The sequence below is a fragment of the Sebastes fasciatus genome, chromosome 2, assembly GCF_043250625.1.
Source record: "Sebastes fasciatus isolate fSebFas1 chromosome 2, fSebFas1.pri, whole genome shotgun sequence".
Lineage (NCBI taxonomy): Eukaryota > Metazoa > Chordata > Actinopteri > Perciformes > Sebastidae > Sebastes > Sebastes fasciatus.
Window position 1 is genome coordinate 9,562,226 of NC_133796.1, and position 17,232 is coordinate 9,579,457.

At 40.1% G+C, this 17,232-nt stretch overlaps 1 protein-coding gene across 4 annotated transcripts in view; it reads left to right on the forward strand.

Moving 5' to 3' along the window:
- The window catches only part of LOC141783470 (ATP-binding cassette sub-family C member 12-like), a 71,402-nt gene that overhangs the window by 36,106 nt on the left and 18,064 nt on the right, over positions 1-17,232 (forward strand). Inside the window, exons 10-31 of one of the 4 annotated variants that reach the window (XM_074660801.1) lie at positions 1,990-2,097; positions 2,850-3,083; positions 3,169-3,240; positions 3,494-3,618; positions 4,046-4,118; positions 4,958-5,161; positions 5,569-5,703; positions 5,982-6,078; positions 6,568-6,618; positions 6,968-7,060; positions 7,168-7,271; positions 7,604-7,786; positions 7,984-8,210; positions 8,325-8,462; positions 9,777-9,966; positions 10,073-10,162; positions 10,357-10,546; positions 10,812-10,971; positions 11,094-11,172; positions 11,650-11,763; positions 12,780-12,944; positions 13,022-13,304. In XM_074660801.1, the coding sequence (XP_074516902.1) occupies positions 1,990-2,097; positions 2,850-3,083; positions 3,169-3,240; positions 3,494-3,618; positions 4,046-4,118; positions 4,958-5,161; positions 5,569-5,703; positions 5,982-6,078; positions 6,568-6,618; positions 6,968-7,060; positions 7,168-7,271; positions 7,604-7,786; positions 7,984-8,210; positions 8,325-8,462; positions 9,777-9,966; positions 10,073-10,162; positions 10,357-10,546; positions 10,812-10,971; positions 11,094-11,172; positions 11,650-11,763; positions 12,780-12,944; positions 13,022-13,114 (2,925 nt within the window). In that variant the 3' untranslated portion in view covers positions 13,115-13,304. Of the gene's footprint in view, positions 1-1,989; positions 2,098-2,849; positions 3,084-3,168; positions 3,241-3,493; positions 3,619-4,045; positions 4,119-4,957; positions 5,162-5,568; positions 5,704-5,981; positions 6,079-6,567; positions 6,619-6,967; positions 7,061-7,167; positions 7,272-7,603; positions 7,787-7,983; positions 8,211-8,324; positions 8,463-9,776; positions 9,967-10,050; positions 10,163-10,356; positions 10,547-10,811; positions 10,972-11,093; positions 11,173-11,649; positions 11,764-12,779; positions 12,945-13,021 lie in introns of those variants that run through there. The other 3 variants (XM_074660824.1, XM_074660841.1, XM_074660816.1) reach the window with 3 other exon arrangements.

The following is a 17,232-nucleotide window of genomic DNA, read 5'->3' on the forward strand; positions in this document are numbered from 1 at the left end:
TTGGGTCGTCTACTTGTGGTTTTCAGATGGCTGTAGAGGCCAATCCGTGATCCACATAATTTGATGCGGTGTGGGCAGGGGTAAGTGGTGGTGGTTGCTGGTGTTTGAGCTTTTTTCTCTCTCTCCTTGCGGTAGTTCTGTTTCAAGACATGCAGCTCCTTCCTGCACCGATTTCTTCCAAGAGCGCCTGTCCAGTGCAGTGTGCTCCCAGTTGCTTGATGATATGTGGAATTTCTTCAGACTGGTTTTGATATTGTCCATGAAAAGTTTCCTTTGCCTGCCGGGGGGCTTGCTGACCTTCCTTCAGCAGGGAGTACAGGATCTGTTTGGTGAGATGTGTGTTGGACATGCGGATGACATGGCCCGTCCATAGGAGTTGTACTACATTATTGTGTGGTGATGGGCATCACCTATAGTGCCCCCCCTTTGTGTAAACACAAAACCAATCTTGAAAGATGCGTGTGCTACTTTTCATGTTTCATTGTCCAAAATATGAGATTTCTAAAAGCTGAAAGGAAATTGTGTGCACCATTTATAGGAATCTGGAGATGGGGGAAATTGCCAACACAGATGGTGAAGTAGTTTAATTGAAACAGTAAATTTTGATAAATTTTTGTATTCTTTTTTGATGGAAAATCACATAGCCATGCTGCTAGAGGCACCAGAGGCTGGAGATGAGGCTGCAGCTACCACATACTCTCCACCTTCACGCCACCTCACTCATATCGAATGGTCTGCCTGTATAGATACAAAATGGGCATCTAGGAGTGAGCTCCTATGTGCCTCACCTCCACGAGTCCATGCGCTGTGGATGTGCAGCAATGTGCTTCTTTGTGCACTTTGTTTACATTTCAGGAACTGTCTTATTGAACTCAACGCATTAGAAGTTGCTGCAGCCACCAGCCTCTCTACCTTTTGTTTGTTTGTGAGACTGCTGCAAAAGCCACAAATATACATATACTTGACTTAAATATACATTTTCTTGTCCTCCATCTTGCTATCAAGCACCTATATCAATATTCCTAACATATTTTGTCTTGACCAATCATGGTCAATTGTGGGATTGTAGCGGGTGGGATATGGTGCTCGTCCATGTGTGCACATTGTCCAGTTGATCATGATTTATAAAGGAAGAATTGCATGTATGTGTCTGCACACAATTTTATAAATCCGATCTTTTGTAATGGACTCCACACAGCTCATTTGTTCACACATTTAAATGCTTTTGAGTGGAATTATATATAGTATTCTAAATATTCAGTGTAAATACAGTCTTCTAGGTACTTCTGAGGAAATAACTTATCACCAGCTGCTACAGTGAATGGCTCAGTGGACAACTGTGGGCTGAAATATGATTGCACTGGGAGATCAGCTAATTTACCAGGAGAAGTAAAGGTAAAGAAAAACAAAAAACATCCTCCAAATATGTGAAGCTGTCTCTCTTATAGGCTTAAGGAAAAATGAGAAGAAAGAACTGCAGAAGGTCAGTTACGTCCAGAGTGCTAATGTCAGCATTGCCAGCCTCATCCCCATCATTGCCACCGTTATCACCTTCATTGTACACACTTCGTTGAGGTTTAAGCTCAACACGTCTGATGTGAGTACCACAACAGTGCAGCACATACAGTATTACAGCACAACAACTTTTGCAAACATACCCACTGTGTGATTTACGTGGTTAATAGAGGTGTATTGAAAAAAGAACATAGAGAGAAGTCTGTACGTAGTTGGACTGAACAAAACGCTTTGTTCAATTACAGCATGTATGGATCTGAGACATAAAATAAATATGTGTTTAGATGATTGTCTTTTAGTTTTGTTGCCGCTTATTCATGATGAACGCACCTTTTTGTTTGTTTGTGCTCGCACTGAACCAGAGCAGGCTACAGACAAGTGCTAGTCACTAGAGCACTGTGATCCATTTAAAACTAATATATGACCTTCTCAGTGTGGGGTAGAGTGTTGACCATCATTTTTTGTTATCAACAGGCCTTTACCACCATCGCCATCTTCAACTCCATGAGATTCTGCCTGGTTCTACTGCCACCATCTGTGAAGGCCCTGGCTGAGGCTGCTGTATCACTAACACGACTGAAGGTAAACTCCTCTCTTTGTGTCTTGCTCAGCAGTTATGGCAATGGTTTGTAGGGAAAATTTGCTTGTTTTGGGGAAATGGAACTTATTAGCCTAGAATTATTAAAGCTGAAGTAGGCGAGATTGGAGCAAATATTATTAAAAACAGTTACTTTTATAAAACGGTCACTATATCCTGACAGTAGTACATGAAACAGGTAATCTGGAAAAAAATCATATTCCTCGGTGTCCTCCGGTGCTCCTAAAGGCATCTGCAAGATTTCACAGACCAGAGGAAAACAACCAGAGCTGAGCTGAGTCTGCCGTCTAGCTTCCATCCATGAGAGCCACGAGTCAACTCGCGAAAACCAGGCAGCGCTGATCAGTTATGGATCAATATTCTGTTACACTTTAAATTTAAAACATTTCTTACTAGCACTACTCACAGAGAAAGACACAACAAAGACACATAATGCTAACTACACACAAAATATAACGATATGGTAAAGGAGACGCATTCTAATGCCAGTTGTGAACAGACGTACTTAAAGCTGTCCACTTGTGATCGGATCACTCAGGTTGCATGTTATTGTCAGGTCTGAACAGGGCCTTTAAGTTTTAAGGCATTTTCTTCCCTCTCCGTGTCTGTGTTTGTCACTACAACTTCAAATACCAGCATTCATTGTATTTATTGCTGTGGTGGATCTAGTTTGCAATTAAAATCTCAATTTTAAAAACATGAAAAAGCTTATAAATGTGATGTGTGGCTGTTTCAGAAAATATTGCTGATCCAGAATCCAGAGACCTACCTGATCCAGACAAAAGACAGTGACGTCGCCATAGTGATGAAAAATGCTTCACTTTCCTGGATCAAACCAGAGAGACTGCCAGACTCCCCACCCAGCTCAGCCAACGGGGACACGAAGGGACACAAAGTGGAGGAGATGTCCCAGAATGGGAAGACTGAAACCGTGGCAACCTTAAGAAACATCTCCTTCACACTGCCTAAGGTGTTCTTTAACACTGATAAGCATAAATGAGGTCAATTAGATTGGGTTAAAGTTAAACCTTTATTCTCTGTGTTATCTCCTGCAGGGCAACCTGCTTGGTGTCTGTGGGAACGTGGGGAGTGGAAAGACGTCACTGATTTCCAGCATTTTGGAACAGGTTGGCTCCTCCTTTGTCTTTTTTGTTCTTTATTCTCTTTTACAATCTCTACAAGTCTCTGACAGCAAAAGACTTGTAGACTCATGTTTGACATTTTTATTTGTTGTTAATTTTCACTGTTATTGTCCGCCACTCTGTTACACAACTGTTATGAAAAATGATGCTCTTTGTTTACATTGTGTTACCTCTAAACCAGATTTAACTGATGCTATTTAACATTCACCTTTTCTTGTCTGCTCATTTTACATTTTAGATGCACCTTCTGCAGGGCTCCCTCACAGCTGATGGGACATTTGCCTACGTTTCCCAGCAGGCCTGGATATTCCATGGAACAGTTCAAGAAAACATCCTGATGGGGGAACCTTTGGACCAGTCCAAGTATAAAACCACTTAACCCATATAAATACGTGTTTATTTGCATATAGAGCGGGTAAATGAGATCCGGTCTGACCAAGTGGTCACTCAAGACGCATGTGGAGACGCATGTTAATGCCAGGTGTGAACAGACATACTTAGAGCTGTCTCACATCCCTGCTCTATATGCATATTAAATATATTAAGATTCATAAGACACTGCATACAAAATGCTACATTTTCTGAAGACAGAATCATGATTTTCAAATAGCTCTTGATGTTTTTTTCTTTTTTTCATCACTTTTCCAAAATGATATATCCTATTGAAGTTGTTTTTACTATTAAGTAAACTGAAACAAATAATTAAATTATGTTTACAAAATGTCTCTGTTGAATACACTATACGTGGCTGTCCCTTGACTTTCAGGCAATTCATTGTCTTACTCCACAGATACGAGAAAGTCATAGATGTCTGCAGCCTCGGAGCTGACCTGAAAATCCTCCCATATGGTGATCAAACTGAGGTAGGAGCTCTCTGCTGTACTCTCTACTGAATGTTTTATATGCTTATTAATGATTTTTTACAAGCACAGTGGAACTTTTATTGTGAAGTCAAAGGTTACATGGATGAGGTTGAGTAACAAGCTTCATGTCCTACACAGGAATATCATTAGGGCCCGAGCACAAAAGTGCCAGGGGCCCAACAGTGCAATCGCATTTTGAGGGGCTTGGGATGCTCGTAAACTCATGAAAAATGACACACGCATAGCGCACACGTAGCTCCCCCAGACACACACCATGGTTGGGATAAAGATGAGGTCAATCTGGGTTCCGATCCGGTGAACGCTGCCTGATAAATTTCTGTGGGTTTCCACAACTTCACTGAGGACCTGATCATGTTGGCGAGGGCATGGTGGGCTGTTATGAAAACAGGAGGGACCCAAACGCGACATAAACTTCTGTATATCGGAATTTTGCAGTTAACAAATCACAAAATCAACATATGAAATACTTCCAATGTAATCCCCATCTCTCCCCATCTCCCCACCATACCCCCCACCTCCCCCAGCATCCTCCCAACATGTCCAAAACAGGGACATTAAGCACAAATGCATACGTAAAAGACATACAATGACCTCACTTGGATGGACACAAATGAGAAAAGACTGAAAGAAAGACAAAAATACTAATATAAAATTAAGAAAGAAAAAAAAGAATTCTGGTTTTCACTCATCTAACGCTTAGTTCCCCTATTACAATGTTGCCCCAAACCAAGATGGAGTAAAAGTGAAAAGTTGTGTTTTGTGATGTACTAAACCCTGTTGCCAGTGTTCTTAGTAGCTTTCTGCTGTTTTGTTGGCAGATTGGAGAGCGAGGGCTGAATCTGTCGGGGGGGCAGAAGCAGAGGATCAGCCTGGCCAGAGCTGTCTACTCCAATAAAGACATCTTCCTCCTTGACGATCCACTATCTGCCGTCGATGCTCATGTAGGGAAACACATCTTTGAAGAATGCATTAAGAAAGAGCTCCAGGGAAAATCCGTCATCCTAATTACACACCAGCTCCAGGTAGACACAGATTTATTCTTTAGCAGATAGTGAATCCTAAATAGCTTATTATGTAGCATGACATTTCTAAATCAAATTTGCATAATACTTGTTTAAACATTCTATATAAGTTTTAACATAAACGTATTTAAATTTGAAATTATTTTAGATTAGAGGATCTATACCATATTGTGGTAAACCCCAAAGTAAAAGTAAATCACACACCAGGAAGTGGTGTGTGGTAGCTGACATTAGTATTTTCCTTATCATGAATTATGAGCAGTATTATAAACCACTCTAGATAAGAGCGTCTGCCAAATGCCATAAATGTAAACGTGCTGTTTAGACTGTGTTGGGTAGACGTCTGCAGTGCTGGGATGGTGTCATTGACATGGTTGTCCTCGTTTGTCCTCGTTTGTGTCTTTCAGTATCTGGAGTTCTGTGATGACATTTTGGTTCTGGATGATGGCGAGGTGCGGGAGGCTGGAAACCACCAGGCCCTGATGGAAGCCAACGGCCGCTACGCTCAGCTCATCACCGACTATCAGATGGAAAAGTCTGAAGTAAATAACCTGAAGTACAAAACTCAGATGTACTGTAGCTCTGCTATTGTGTCTTTCCTTATTGTTTTACTAGCTGTGAAAGAATTTTTTTTTTCAAACAAACTGCTACATGTAAGCTGTAAACCAAATATTGAGAGAGGTTTATGGGAGGCAGGAACTTGTTCTTACAAGGCCACAAGTTAATGTTTTGTTTTTTTATGTACTTTTTTATGAAAGTGAGTTATTTACCACTTGTCCAGACTCAACAGTATCACAGCGTTTTTGCTTATCGTTTACAGACTCAGAATGAGGAGGAGGAAGTGTCACCCCAAGACGCTGCCCAGCTTAAGGACGTTGAGCTAAGTGATGGCACAGACAGCGGGATAGTGAACCCAGGTATGACAACCAGGAATAAAATGTTTGTTAGTGTAGTGAACTAAAATAGATTATATGGGCTAGTTTATGATGACTCATTTCATCAGTAGAGATCTTAAAATTAATGAAAATAAGGCGTTATTATATAGTTTAGTGTAAAGACACACCAGAAGTAGAATAGGTTGCTCCACTTTTGGCACAATTCTCTGTGGAAAAAAGTGTCATTCAAAAAGTGTGGGCTTGTAAAAGAGCCAATATATAACCAGGAGGAGGTAAAAGGTAGCGCCAGCAGTCCATCGAGGTAACAAAGGGACCTTGGATGACAAAAAGGAAGGACAATGAGCTCTGTAAAACTTTGCAAAACAATGGCAACAAAGATTTAATCCTGACTGTAATATACTGTTATTGCATTATTTGGGCATGTTTATGTCTTTATTACAGTATAAAGATGACTGGGATTTCTTCTGTCATTTTATTTATATTTCCACCCACATCTGTGCTTCCTTTCAGCATTTGACATGTCGGACGAAAAGGATGATGAAACGACAGCTGACCAAAAATGTGAGTCACCAAAATCTCTCAAGATCTCTATTATCATCTTTTACACAACTATTTCTGTCGCCTTTCGTGTTTACAACAAACGAGTACAACACTATGAATGTCTTCCAGGAGAGTGTGTATGTATGTGACTAATAATTATGATACTTCTGTTGTCATGTGAATTCAAGACACATTTCATTTACAATATTGTGAACGTTGCAAATCATGATGATTTGACCTTCAGTGAAGCTAGTGTACATTTACACTTTTTTATATTCTTTGTATCCAGTCAGTGAGGACACAGGCTGATGCAAATGGAAGTCACTTTGATCGTGCTATGATTCTATAAAATACTTTTCTTCCTCTTAAGCTGCTGGCGGTGATCAGCTGGTCAGTGAGGAGTCCACCACAGAAGGTGCCATCTCCTGGAGAGTCTACCAGCAATACTGCAAGGCAGCTGGAGGTCTGCAAAACACACACACACACACACACACACATTGTCATGATTCTCTGCAATAATACAAAATTCACACATGGACAATGGGTGATGATGTGACTGTGTTGCTGCAGGATACATCGTCACCTTTCTCACCATCCTGAACATCGTCCTGATGATTGGATCCACAGCCTTCAGCAACTGGTGGGTCAGCTTCTGGCTGGGGCAGGGTGATGGGGTAAGAACCAAATGCACAGATGTTGGTAGAGCTACATAACTCTCTTTTTCCTCACATAACTTCACTGTCCACTTTCGTCTGTGTTGTCAGCGATGAAGGCGGTGGGCTTTTGGAGAACAGATAGGACTAAAGTGTCTGTGGCTAAAATCATGAATATGTTTTGTACGACAACAAGGACAGATATAAACTCTTTCTATACTGTACCTACATTCTATGTTTATGTAATTCCCAGCTCAAACAGCTCAATTCAAATTAATTTATACGTCCTTGTCACATCTCTTGTAGATATAAAATATGTTGATAAATATTCCTCTCTGTTTTTTTCCCCCCAGTCATCCAATAACACAACTTCAAACCATGGTGACATCTCACAAAACCCACGCCTGCACTTCTACCAAATGATTTATGGTGTGATGTTGCTTGTCATGGTGTTACTTGCCATCATCAAATGCTTCTCCTACACTTGGGTCACCTTGAATGCCTCCTGCAAACTCCACGATACCATGTTCAAGAAGGTACTGTTGAATGACTGAGCCCCAGCCATCTATATACCGTCAAACATAGATAACCAGGTTTACTCATCTTAAGTAAATTGAACATATGATCATTTCAAATCTGTTAATAATGTGTTTGGTGTTTATAAGGGACAACTTCTTTCAGACCTAGTAGTAGCTCTACCAAAGTGCCGCTGATTTTTGTCTTCCTTTCTCAGATTTTCTACAGTCCCATGAGTTTCTTTGATACAACTTCAACAGGCTGCATTCTCAACCGCTTCTCCAAAGATCAAGAGGAGGTGGACACTGTGCTTCCCCTCCACATCGACCCTTTCTTGCAGTTTAGTCTGATGGTCACCTTCATCATTATCATCATCTCGGCTGTCTTCCCTCCCCTGCTGGCAGCTGTGGGTGTTTTGGGAGCTTTGTTCACCCTCATTCTCTTGTGAGTTGATACCAGTTGAGTCTAAACATGATGACATAGATTTAGACAGCCGCATGAATGACCAGTAAAGATTAATTTAAGGTATACTGAATATCAACTGTGATTCTTCTGCAGTATCTTCCAGAGGAGTATCCGTCAGATGAAGAGGATGGAGAACATCAGTCGCTCTCCGTGCATCTCTCTCACCATCTCTACCCTGCAGGGCCTCAGCACCATCCATGCCTACAACATTAGAGACAGCCACATAAAACTGTAAGATACCAGAGTTCCTCAACATGAAATACTTTATATTTTATACTTTTTGTTTGCTGACCTTTCAGGCCCTCTGAGAATGTATGCTCTGTTTTAAAGGTACAATTGATAACATTCAGCCACTAGATGTCGCAGTTTCCCTCCCCTGTTCCACTGCATTCCCTCCACAACAAACGGTTGCACAAGTCGTTGCACAACCTGCATATCTTATGGTAGAATGGAATGAGTCAGACAGATAGTCATGTCAAGTGATGAATCTTTCGCGGTTGAGTTGAAGTCATTTTGCAACATGTAGCTAAACGCCTACATTAGGTGTGTGTGTGTGTGTGTGTGTGTGTGTGTGTGCAGCGCTGCACACCTCCTCCCTCTCCCCCACTGCCGTAGTTTCAGCTCGGGGGGATCAGCTGTTCGAGCCACACTTCAGTCAAAATAGACAGAAACAAAATAAAACTCACCAAAACCGTCTTTGTAAGTGTTTCCACCAATCACAACCATGGTTCAGTCGGAAACCCACTTCTAAATCCCCTCTGATGTGTATCTTCGTTATACATTGTTTGAGGGAACTTCATTGGAAACCACCAGGTAGCGGCATGGAAGGAGACGGGCACTGGTCTGCAAAGTTTCACTTTGGGGGCATTACGTGGCCAGGCATTATCAATCCACTTGACAAAGGTGGCATCAACCACAGGTGCTTTCCCTGTGCACATTTGTTTTTCATTCAGAGAAAATTACTTTCCTATTTTCCCATCATGATATCAATGTGCGCGCAGCACAGGTATCCAGCCGGAGAGCTGACGGTCCGCGAGGCAAAGTATCAAGGAATTAAAGTAAAAAAACAAAACAAAATTTCAACTAATGTTAGTCTACCGTAGTTTTAAAATGTTTCATATGTTGTCATGTATGAAAAGACCCAAAATGAACACTGTAGCGGACTACTTACTATAACTATAAGAATTATTTAACCAGCATATAGGTACCACCTGATACCAACATTGTTATACTATTGTCTCACAAGCCTTGTGAATCAAATGTTAGATATCGATATCTTCCACAGATATAAAAAAAACATTAATTTTGGACCCGTCAAAATTTTAAAAATGATTAATTTACAGTCAAAATTTTTGGCAAGGCAAAAACTCTCACGAATTTCGTTGCACGACGACCTATCCTAACCTCAAGGTTGCCTAACTTTAACCGTCTCACAAAGGTTTCCCAACTCGTGGGTTACATTCTAGACACAAACCTGTTTTAACTCTTATCTGCTTGCATGCGATGCATTAACAATCCCTGGCATGTCCTTTTATTATGTTGTAGGTTCAAGACACTGAATGACATCAACTCCAACCACTATTTACTGTTTAACTCTGGGACACGTTGGCTCTCCTTCTGGACGGACTTCATGTCTTCGATCATGACCTTGTTGGTGTCTCTGTTCGTAGTGCTCAGCGGTCCTGACTCCATCAGTCCGGCTTTGAAAGGCTTGGCCTTGTCCTACACCATACAGGTTAATATGGACAGCAAATTAATGAACCTTTGGTTTATTTTTTAAAAGACACACTGCAAACAACTGCAACATGTGTGTTTATAGACTCTGTTTATGTGTTGTCAAGCTGACAGGCATGTTTCAGTACGTAGTGAAACAGTCGACGGATGTGGAGGCAAGATTCACCTCGGTGGAGCGGCTGCAGGAATACATCACGGTCAGACTCTAGACTTCTCTGCCTCAGAAAAATAATGACTGTTAATACACAGGTTGCCTGGCTACCACCACCAATCCATCCACCTGTCCTGGTCTTCTTGAAACTGTACATTAAACTATTCAAGAAAAGCACAATTATCATATGACACACCTCCTTTCTCCTCCCTAAAAGTAGTTGTTATTCATTGTGTACAGACTTGTACGTCTGAGGCCCCAAGACACATCAAGGAGGCTCAACTCCCAGAGGACTGGCCAAAGAGCGGAACCATCACCTTCCAGCACTATAAGATGAGGTACAGAGAGAATACACCCATTGTCCTGAACGGACTCGATTTCTTCATCCGAGCTGGAGAGAAGCTGGGCATTGTGGGAAGGACAGGCTCTGGTAAGACCCTGACTACATAAACACATGCAGTAATCACCAAACCTATTGTCTATATTGATCATAATGTACCTTATACAATGCAAATGTTGATAGCGCTGTGTTGCAGCAGCATCTTTGGATTTAAATGTGTAAATGAAAGAATTTACTGGGATTAGAGTGTTATTTTGTTAAACCATGACTGCAGGGTACTGAGAGGAAACACTACAGTACCTCTGTAAACCATTATTGTTACTATTCTTAGGTACTCTCTGCTCTGTGTCTGTAGGGAAGTCCTCTCTCGGCGTGGCTTTGTTCAGGCTGGTGGAGCCAGAAGCAGGAACCATCCTGATAGATGGTGTGAACATTATGGACATTGGTCTGCAGGATCTGCGCAGCAAATTGTCTATCATCCCCCAGGATCCTGTGCTATTTATTGGCACAGTCAGGTAACCAAAGCTAACCCCTAACTCCACAGAACTTAATGTTTACACACAGGCACCCTCTGTTCTCACTGTGTTGGGTTAGTCACTGGCTCGCCAACTGTGATAATGCATGTGTTTGCCTACAGGTACAACCTGGACCCCTTCAATAACTACAATGATGAGGAGCTCTGGACGGCGCTGGAGAAGACCTACATGAAGGACTCGGTATGTTCGGCGTTCAATATGAAGCACAGTACATTAACAGTTTCATTACAGTGTGTGGTCATTTATCCAGACCAAATCAGTCAACTCAGCCAGCGTACAATACAGCCTTTTTTCTTGGTCTACTAGTTTTCATACATACTTTTGTCATCTGACTTTGCACTCACCCTGTGAGTGTTATACATTAATGCATCAGTAATAATAATATAATTGCATAAGTAGCATTTCACTGTTTTAGTTGGTTGTGGTGGAGCTAGTTTAACTATTTTACATACTGTTAGGTTGTTAAATCTACAACAATGCATCATATTTTAAAAGCTCATCATATGTTGGGGGGAGGAGAAGTATAATGTAGCATCAAATAAAGCTGTAATGTAATGAGTACAGTAGAAGTAAACATACTGAGTTACGTTCCACCACTGAACTCATGGTAATAGCAGTTGTAGAAGTAGTGCTATGAGTATTGTTTTGTTTCCTCAGATCTCCAGACTGGAGGGGAAACTACAGGCACTGGTGCTGGAGAATGGAGAGAACTTCTCTGTAGGAGAAAGACAACTGATGTGTATGGCTAGAGCACTACTCCGCAACTCCAAGGTTTGTTCATATATTCGCCTCTTCTGATTTATTTTTATTAACAAACTTTAAAAGTTTACTGCTGATGAGCATCCACTGGATTACTACTGCCACATACTGTGTGTTGTAACACCAATCAAACTAAGTAACTGCTTGTGATATTTATATTATTCACATTTGCATCAATTAACCCACCACGACTAATATCTTTGGCCACTCTTTTACTCATTTATCATATCATCACTATTCTCAATGCTCTTTTTCTGTTCTATATGTCAGTCTGTGCAGTTGCATCTAATTGTTTCCCAAATCCTCTCTACCCTATACCACCGTAACTCCCCTTCTTTCCAGCCAATCTCTTCGTCTATACCAGGGGTCTGCCACTTGCGGCTCCAGGGCCACATGCGGCTCTTTAGCCCCTCTCCAGTGGCTCTCTGTGGATTTAAAAAAATGGAAATGAATAACTGTTTCTTGTTGACATTTTCATTTTTTTTATCATTGTTTTAGGTTTATGGTACGAAGGTACGACGGAGTATTAGGGCCACATTGAGGAAAAAAAATAAATCTGAGATTTCGAGACTAAAGTCATAATATTACGAGAAAAGAAGTTGTAATATTATGAGAATAAAGTCATAAGTTTAAAAGAAAAAGTCATAGTATTATGACAATAAAGTCATAATATTATAAAGTAGTAATTTTACGTGTTATTTTCTTTATTTCTGGTAAAGTTATGACTTCATTCTTGTAATATTACGACTTTTTTCCTCGTAATATTATGACTTTATTCTCGAAATCTCCAATTTTTTTTCCCTCAATGTGGCCCTAATACTCCGTAGTACATTTGCACTTTGGCCCTCACTGCATTAGACTTATATACTATATACTTAGACTATAAGCTCTGTTACCTTCATCACAATGCTCAGATGTTTTGCGGCTCCAGACGGATTTATTTATTTTTTTGCCTAAAATGGCTCTTTTGATAGTAAAGGTTGCTGACCCCTGGTCTAGACTTAACTGTCCCTCCTGTTGTCCACCAGATCATTCTTTTGGATGAGGCAACGGCATCCATCGATGCAGAGACAGACGCCTTGATCCAGAACACAATCCACGAAGCCTTCCAGGACTGCACCATGCTCACCATCGCCCATCGTATCAACACTGTGATGAACGCAGATCGTATTCTGGTCATGGACAACGGAGAGGTAACAAACACAAATACACAAAGATAAAGTTTGTGTGATCCTGAACCTAGACTTACAGTAAGTGTTCTGTCCAACAGGTGGCAGAGTTGGATCATCCAGATGTGCTGAAGCAAAGACCAGACTCTCTGTTCGCCTCACTCCTCGCTGCTGCGAACACTGTGAATACCTGAACCACAGAGGCCCTGCGGCACCACAGCACCACTACACACTAATAACTGATACATAATAATAGTTATTCATTTATACAACCATATCTTAATCAGTCCTCTCATAATGTAATCTAGACTGTTGTGCTTGTATCAGGTGTAACTGAGCAGCAGAGATGGAGTTTCACATTCATGCAGAAAAAGACAATATTTTGCATATTATTTATTGATTTTCTGTAACTTTTTGCTGCCACTTTGAAAATTTATGCATGTGAATTTTCAATCTGCTGGGTGAATATGCACTAAATATGCATTACATTTTTAAATAGCTATTGCATTTCATTATATTAAAATAGAATATATACAGTATACTAGGGCTGGGCGATATGGCTTATTATTATTATCTCTATTTTTAGGCTATATTGCGATACACGATACGTATATCTCGATATTTTCATATTTTCTCTAAAATAACTGTTTGATTTAACCCTTTGATGTGTTTAATCATGCCAGCGTGATCATTCTAGCAAACTAATCTGTTGGAAATGTATTCTTATTAAGTTTGACTGATAATTCACACAATTGAAATTACATTTTTCTCCGAAATACAGTTTGCAGGCAGTAGTTTTTTTTTAAATTATCATTCTTTGTTTTATTTATTATTTATTTATTTTGTTTTATTTATTTATTATTGACTGACTTATTGAATTTATATGAAATTGCCTATCACTAGGCATTACTTTTATTTGTTGAGTGTGTGACTATTTTCCTCTCTCTCATAATATTATTTCTACCTTTTTTTTTAAACTATCAGATTATATTTTGGGGCTGAATTTGTTAATTCATTTTGTAATTAAATCTGCTTTTAGACACAGTGGAAGTGACACAAAGTGTTATTTAATGCGATAGTTTGTATATGAATAATTGTTTTTCCACTACAAAGAAGTAGTGAAACCAGTGGGCTGTAATTGTTGGGAGTACTGTGTGGGTTGATACACAGATTTGATGCTAAATTTAACAATTTTTTACCACTTGAGAATTGGTTAAAATAATCAAAAATCCCTCCAGAATACCACATTAAGACACCAAGATCTTGTGGAACACCATCGAAAAAGCCATGCTGTGATTTGGTATGAAAAACCTTTGACATTTGGAGATGTTTGGAAGAATTGTATTTTTCGGCGATTGGATGGTGAACACTTATTTTCTGGAAACTGCTCAGAAACCCGTTATTGTCAATCTACCTAGGAAAGCCAATCCATCCTATGAATACCTTAGGTCTCTAGTTTGTAGTTTTTAAGATTCGTGAAATTGTGATTATCCTAGATGTCACAACAGTTCACTTTATACAGTTAGGTGAGTCAGAAAATCTCACTAGGGGGCAGGAAAAGATCAGAGTTGTTTTTCAGGTCTGGAGCCCTGCCTTTGACAAATGTTGTGGGTTTGTATTGGGCCACATCCAAGAGGGACCCTCTGGCAAGAGCTACCGCTCTCTCTGTTTTGTGCACCTCCTTAGGCAAGAGAAACCATACTTTCTCTCCCTGGCTAGACTTCCCTCTAACGTTAGTTTCTTATGACGTCAACATGACTTCAATCAACCGTCAAATGCAGTATCCAATGAAATTTCCACAATTAACCATGCTAATTTAATTGCCTACAAATGGGATTCAATTTACCGCCCTTAGTTTCCTGCAAAGCATGACCCCCACAGTGTCACAAAAAAGAATTTCCCTCAGTTTATAAACTGTCCAGGACAACGAAAGGTCACCTTCCCAAGAAACTTACGGCATTACGGCCTCATTTTTACCTTTGGTAAATCAATGTTTGCTTACTCTTCAATCTAGTTACAGGGAATGTAACTATTTTCTGCTTACACATAAACATCATGAAATCAAAGGCCTGTGGCCAGTACATGCAATCTACCTTGGGTTATGTCATGTATCTTTACAGTAGGAAAGTATAAGGCCCAATCCCAATGTCCCCACTAAGTCCTGAAGCCCTGAACCCTCAGGGACTTGACTGATGTCACCTGGGAAATGGTTGAGTGTGAGAGGCTGTAAGGGTTTGAAATGGTATAAATACAAATGGGACAGCATTTTTGCGGCAACATATCACGTTACCTTTTTTATTTTACGTATTTTACTGCCTATTTGAACGTTTTCCAGGCTCTTGCCTTGTGAGAAAAGAGGTAACTGTCAATAAATCAATTTACTTGTTTTTGTCAAACTTCATTAAGCAAAATTCAAAGAAGGTCTCAAAATGTCTGCGAGAGAGCCCTCGAGGACTTGATGATTTGACATCGGGACAGCCCTAAACCATCACAGACTTTGTGGGAACGCACCTCAAAGTCTGTGAGTGTGGACATTGAGATTGGGCCTGTATGATGAATCAAGGACACTTTTCACTTTCACAGCACAGGTGGATTGATGCGGCTTCAGCAGTAATGCACGTGTACTGGATTGTCGTGGTGAAGTGGGAGCTGAGCTGGAGGGCAAAACAAGTCAATTTACATACAAACTGTTACATGAGGTGGTGTTGTGCTGTGTCTCTCTCTCTCTCTCTCGTTCTCATCTTTCCAGTTACCCTCCTTACTCAGGTGCTTTCAGTTACCCATCCTGGCCTGGAGATAAAGGACCTGGAGAGAGCTGCTGCGTGTGTCCGTGGACCTGAGTGATAACTGTGGATGGGATTTTGTGACATTTTGTTGTTTTTTGGTTGTAAGTTATCCATCCTTATTTCAGCTGTTAATAACTACCTTATTTTTGCTTATACTTAGATCTTATTTATTAATTATTTATGTTGTTTATTTTTTGTTTTCAGAGTTATCCTGGCAGGGGATAAAGTTCCTAGAAGGAGTCAGGCGTTTCTGGGATTTGGCCGCTGATGTTTGCCTTTCAAGTCGCCTCGAGCCCGGCAAGCTCCAGAAGATAGGTAGGTAAAGTTTGGGTTTCGCAGAATCTGGTTTGTTGTTGTAAAGCTAGGCTTAATCTTTGTTGCAATTAGACTAAGTGGTTTGCCTGTAGCACTAGTCGTTACACTAGCAGATACGGTGTTGCCAGCTTTGAACTAGCTTTGAGCACATTGCCACTGCTTTGCATTGGCCAGAAGATGTGTATGACGAACGTATGAGTTGGTGCCAAAGGCTTACACACCAGTGGCGGCTGGTGTAAATGTGTCTAGGTAGGGCTGTGCCACATCCAATCAGTTTCAGCAAACATCCCGGTATGATTTAATGTGAAAAAGTGAAGGTATCAAAAACACATTATGCTACTACTTTGCAGTTAAAGAATCAACAATTATTTTCTTCCAACAGGAGCAGTAAAGAAGTACATTTACTCAAGTACTGTACTGTACTCTACAATTTTGAGGTACTTATACTCACTTGAGTATTTCCATGTTCTTTCTACTTCTACTCCTACTCCAATACATCTCAGAGGGAAATATTGTACTTTTTACTCCACTACATTGATTTAATAACTTTAGTTACTTTACAGATTCAGATTATTAATACAAAATATAATCAACAAATAAATTATGTATTGTTATAGATTAAGAAGAAGAAGGATTTTGAATGCAGGACCCTTACTTGTAACAGAGTATTTCTACATGGTAGTGTTGCTACTTTTACTGAAGTACAACATCTGAGTTCTTCCACCACTGCATGTACTATAATACAATAATAAACATGTAATACAATAATAAACATGTAATATAACAATATAACATGTAATAGAAATGTTTACTTAATGTGAAGCCCCTATTGACCTTGCTTTGTTTGGTAAACCAATAGTTAGGTAAAGGTTAGGGAAAGTAAACAGGAAGTGTATTTAGGAAAATTGCTGTTAAGTCCTGAAGCTATTTAGACACCTGAATGTACATAAGCACAGGACACTAGTGGTCTGAGGTGTAGAGATAGCAATACTGCTGTTATACTGCTGTTAAGTCCTGAAGCTATTCAGACACTTGAATGTACATAATCGTGGGACTCGAGTGCTCTGAGGTGTAGAGATGGTAAACTCCAGCAAAACTTCTGCTTCAAAACTCTCTCACCTTACTCAAAAGGCACAACCACAACACATCCACAGATATTAATACTACATAAAATACAGTTAACAAGAACAATACAACTAATTTACCGGTCT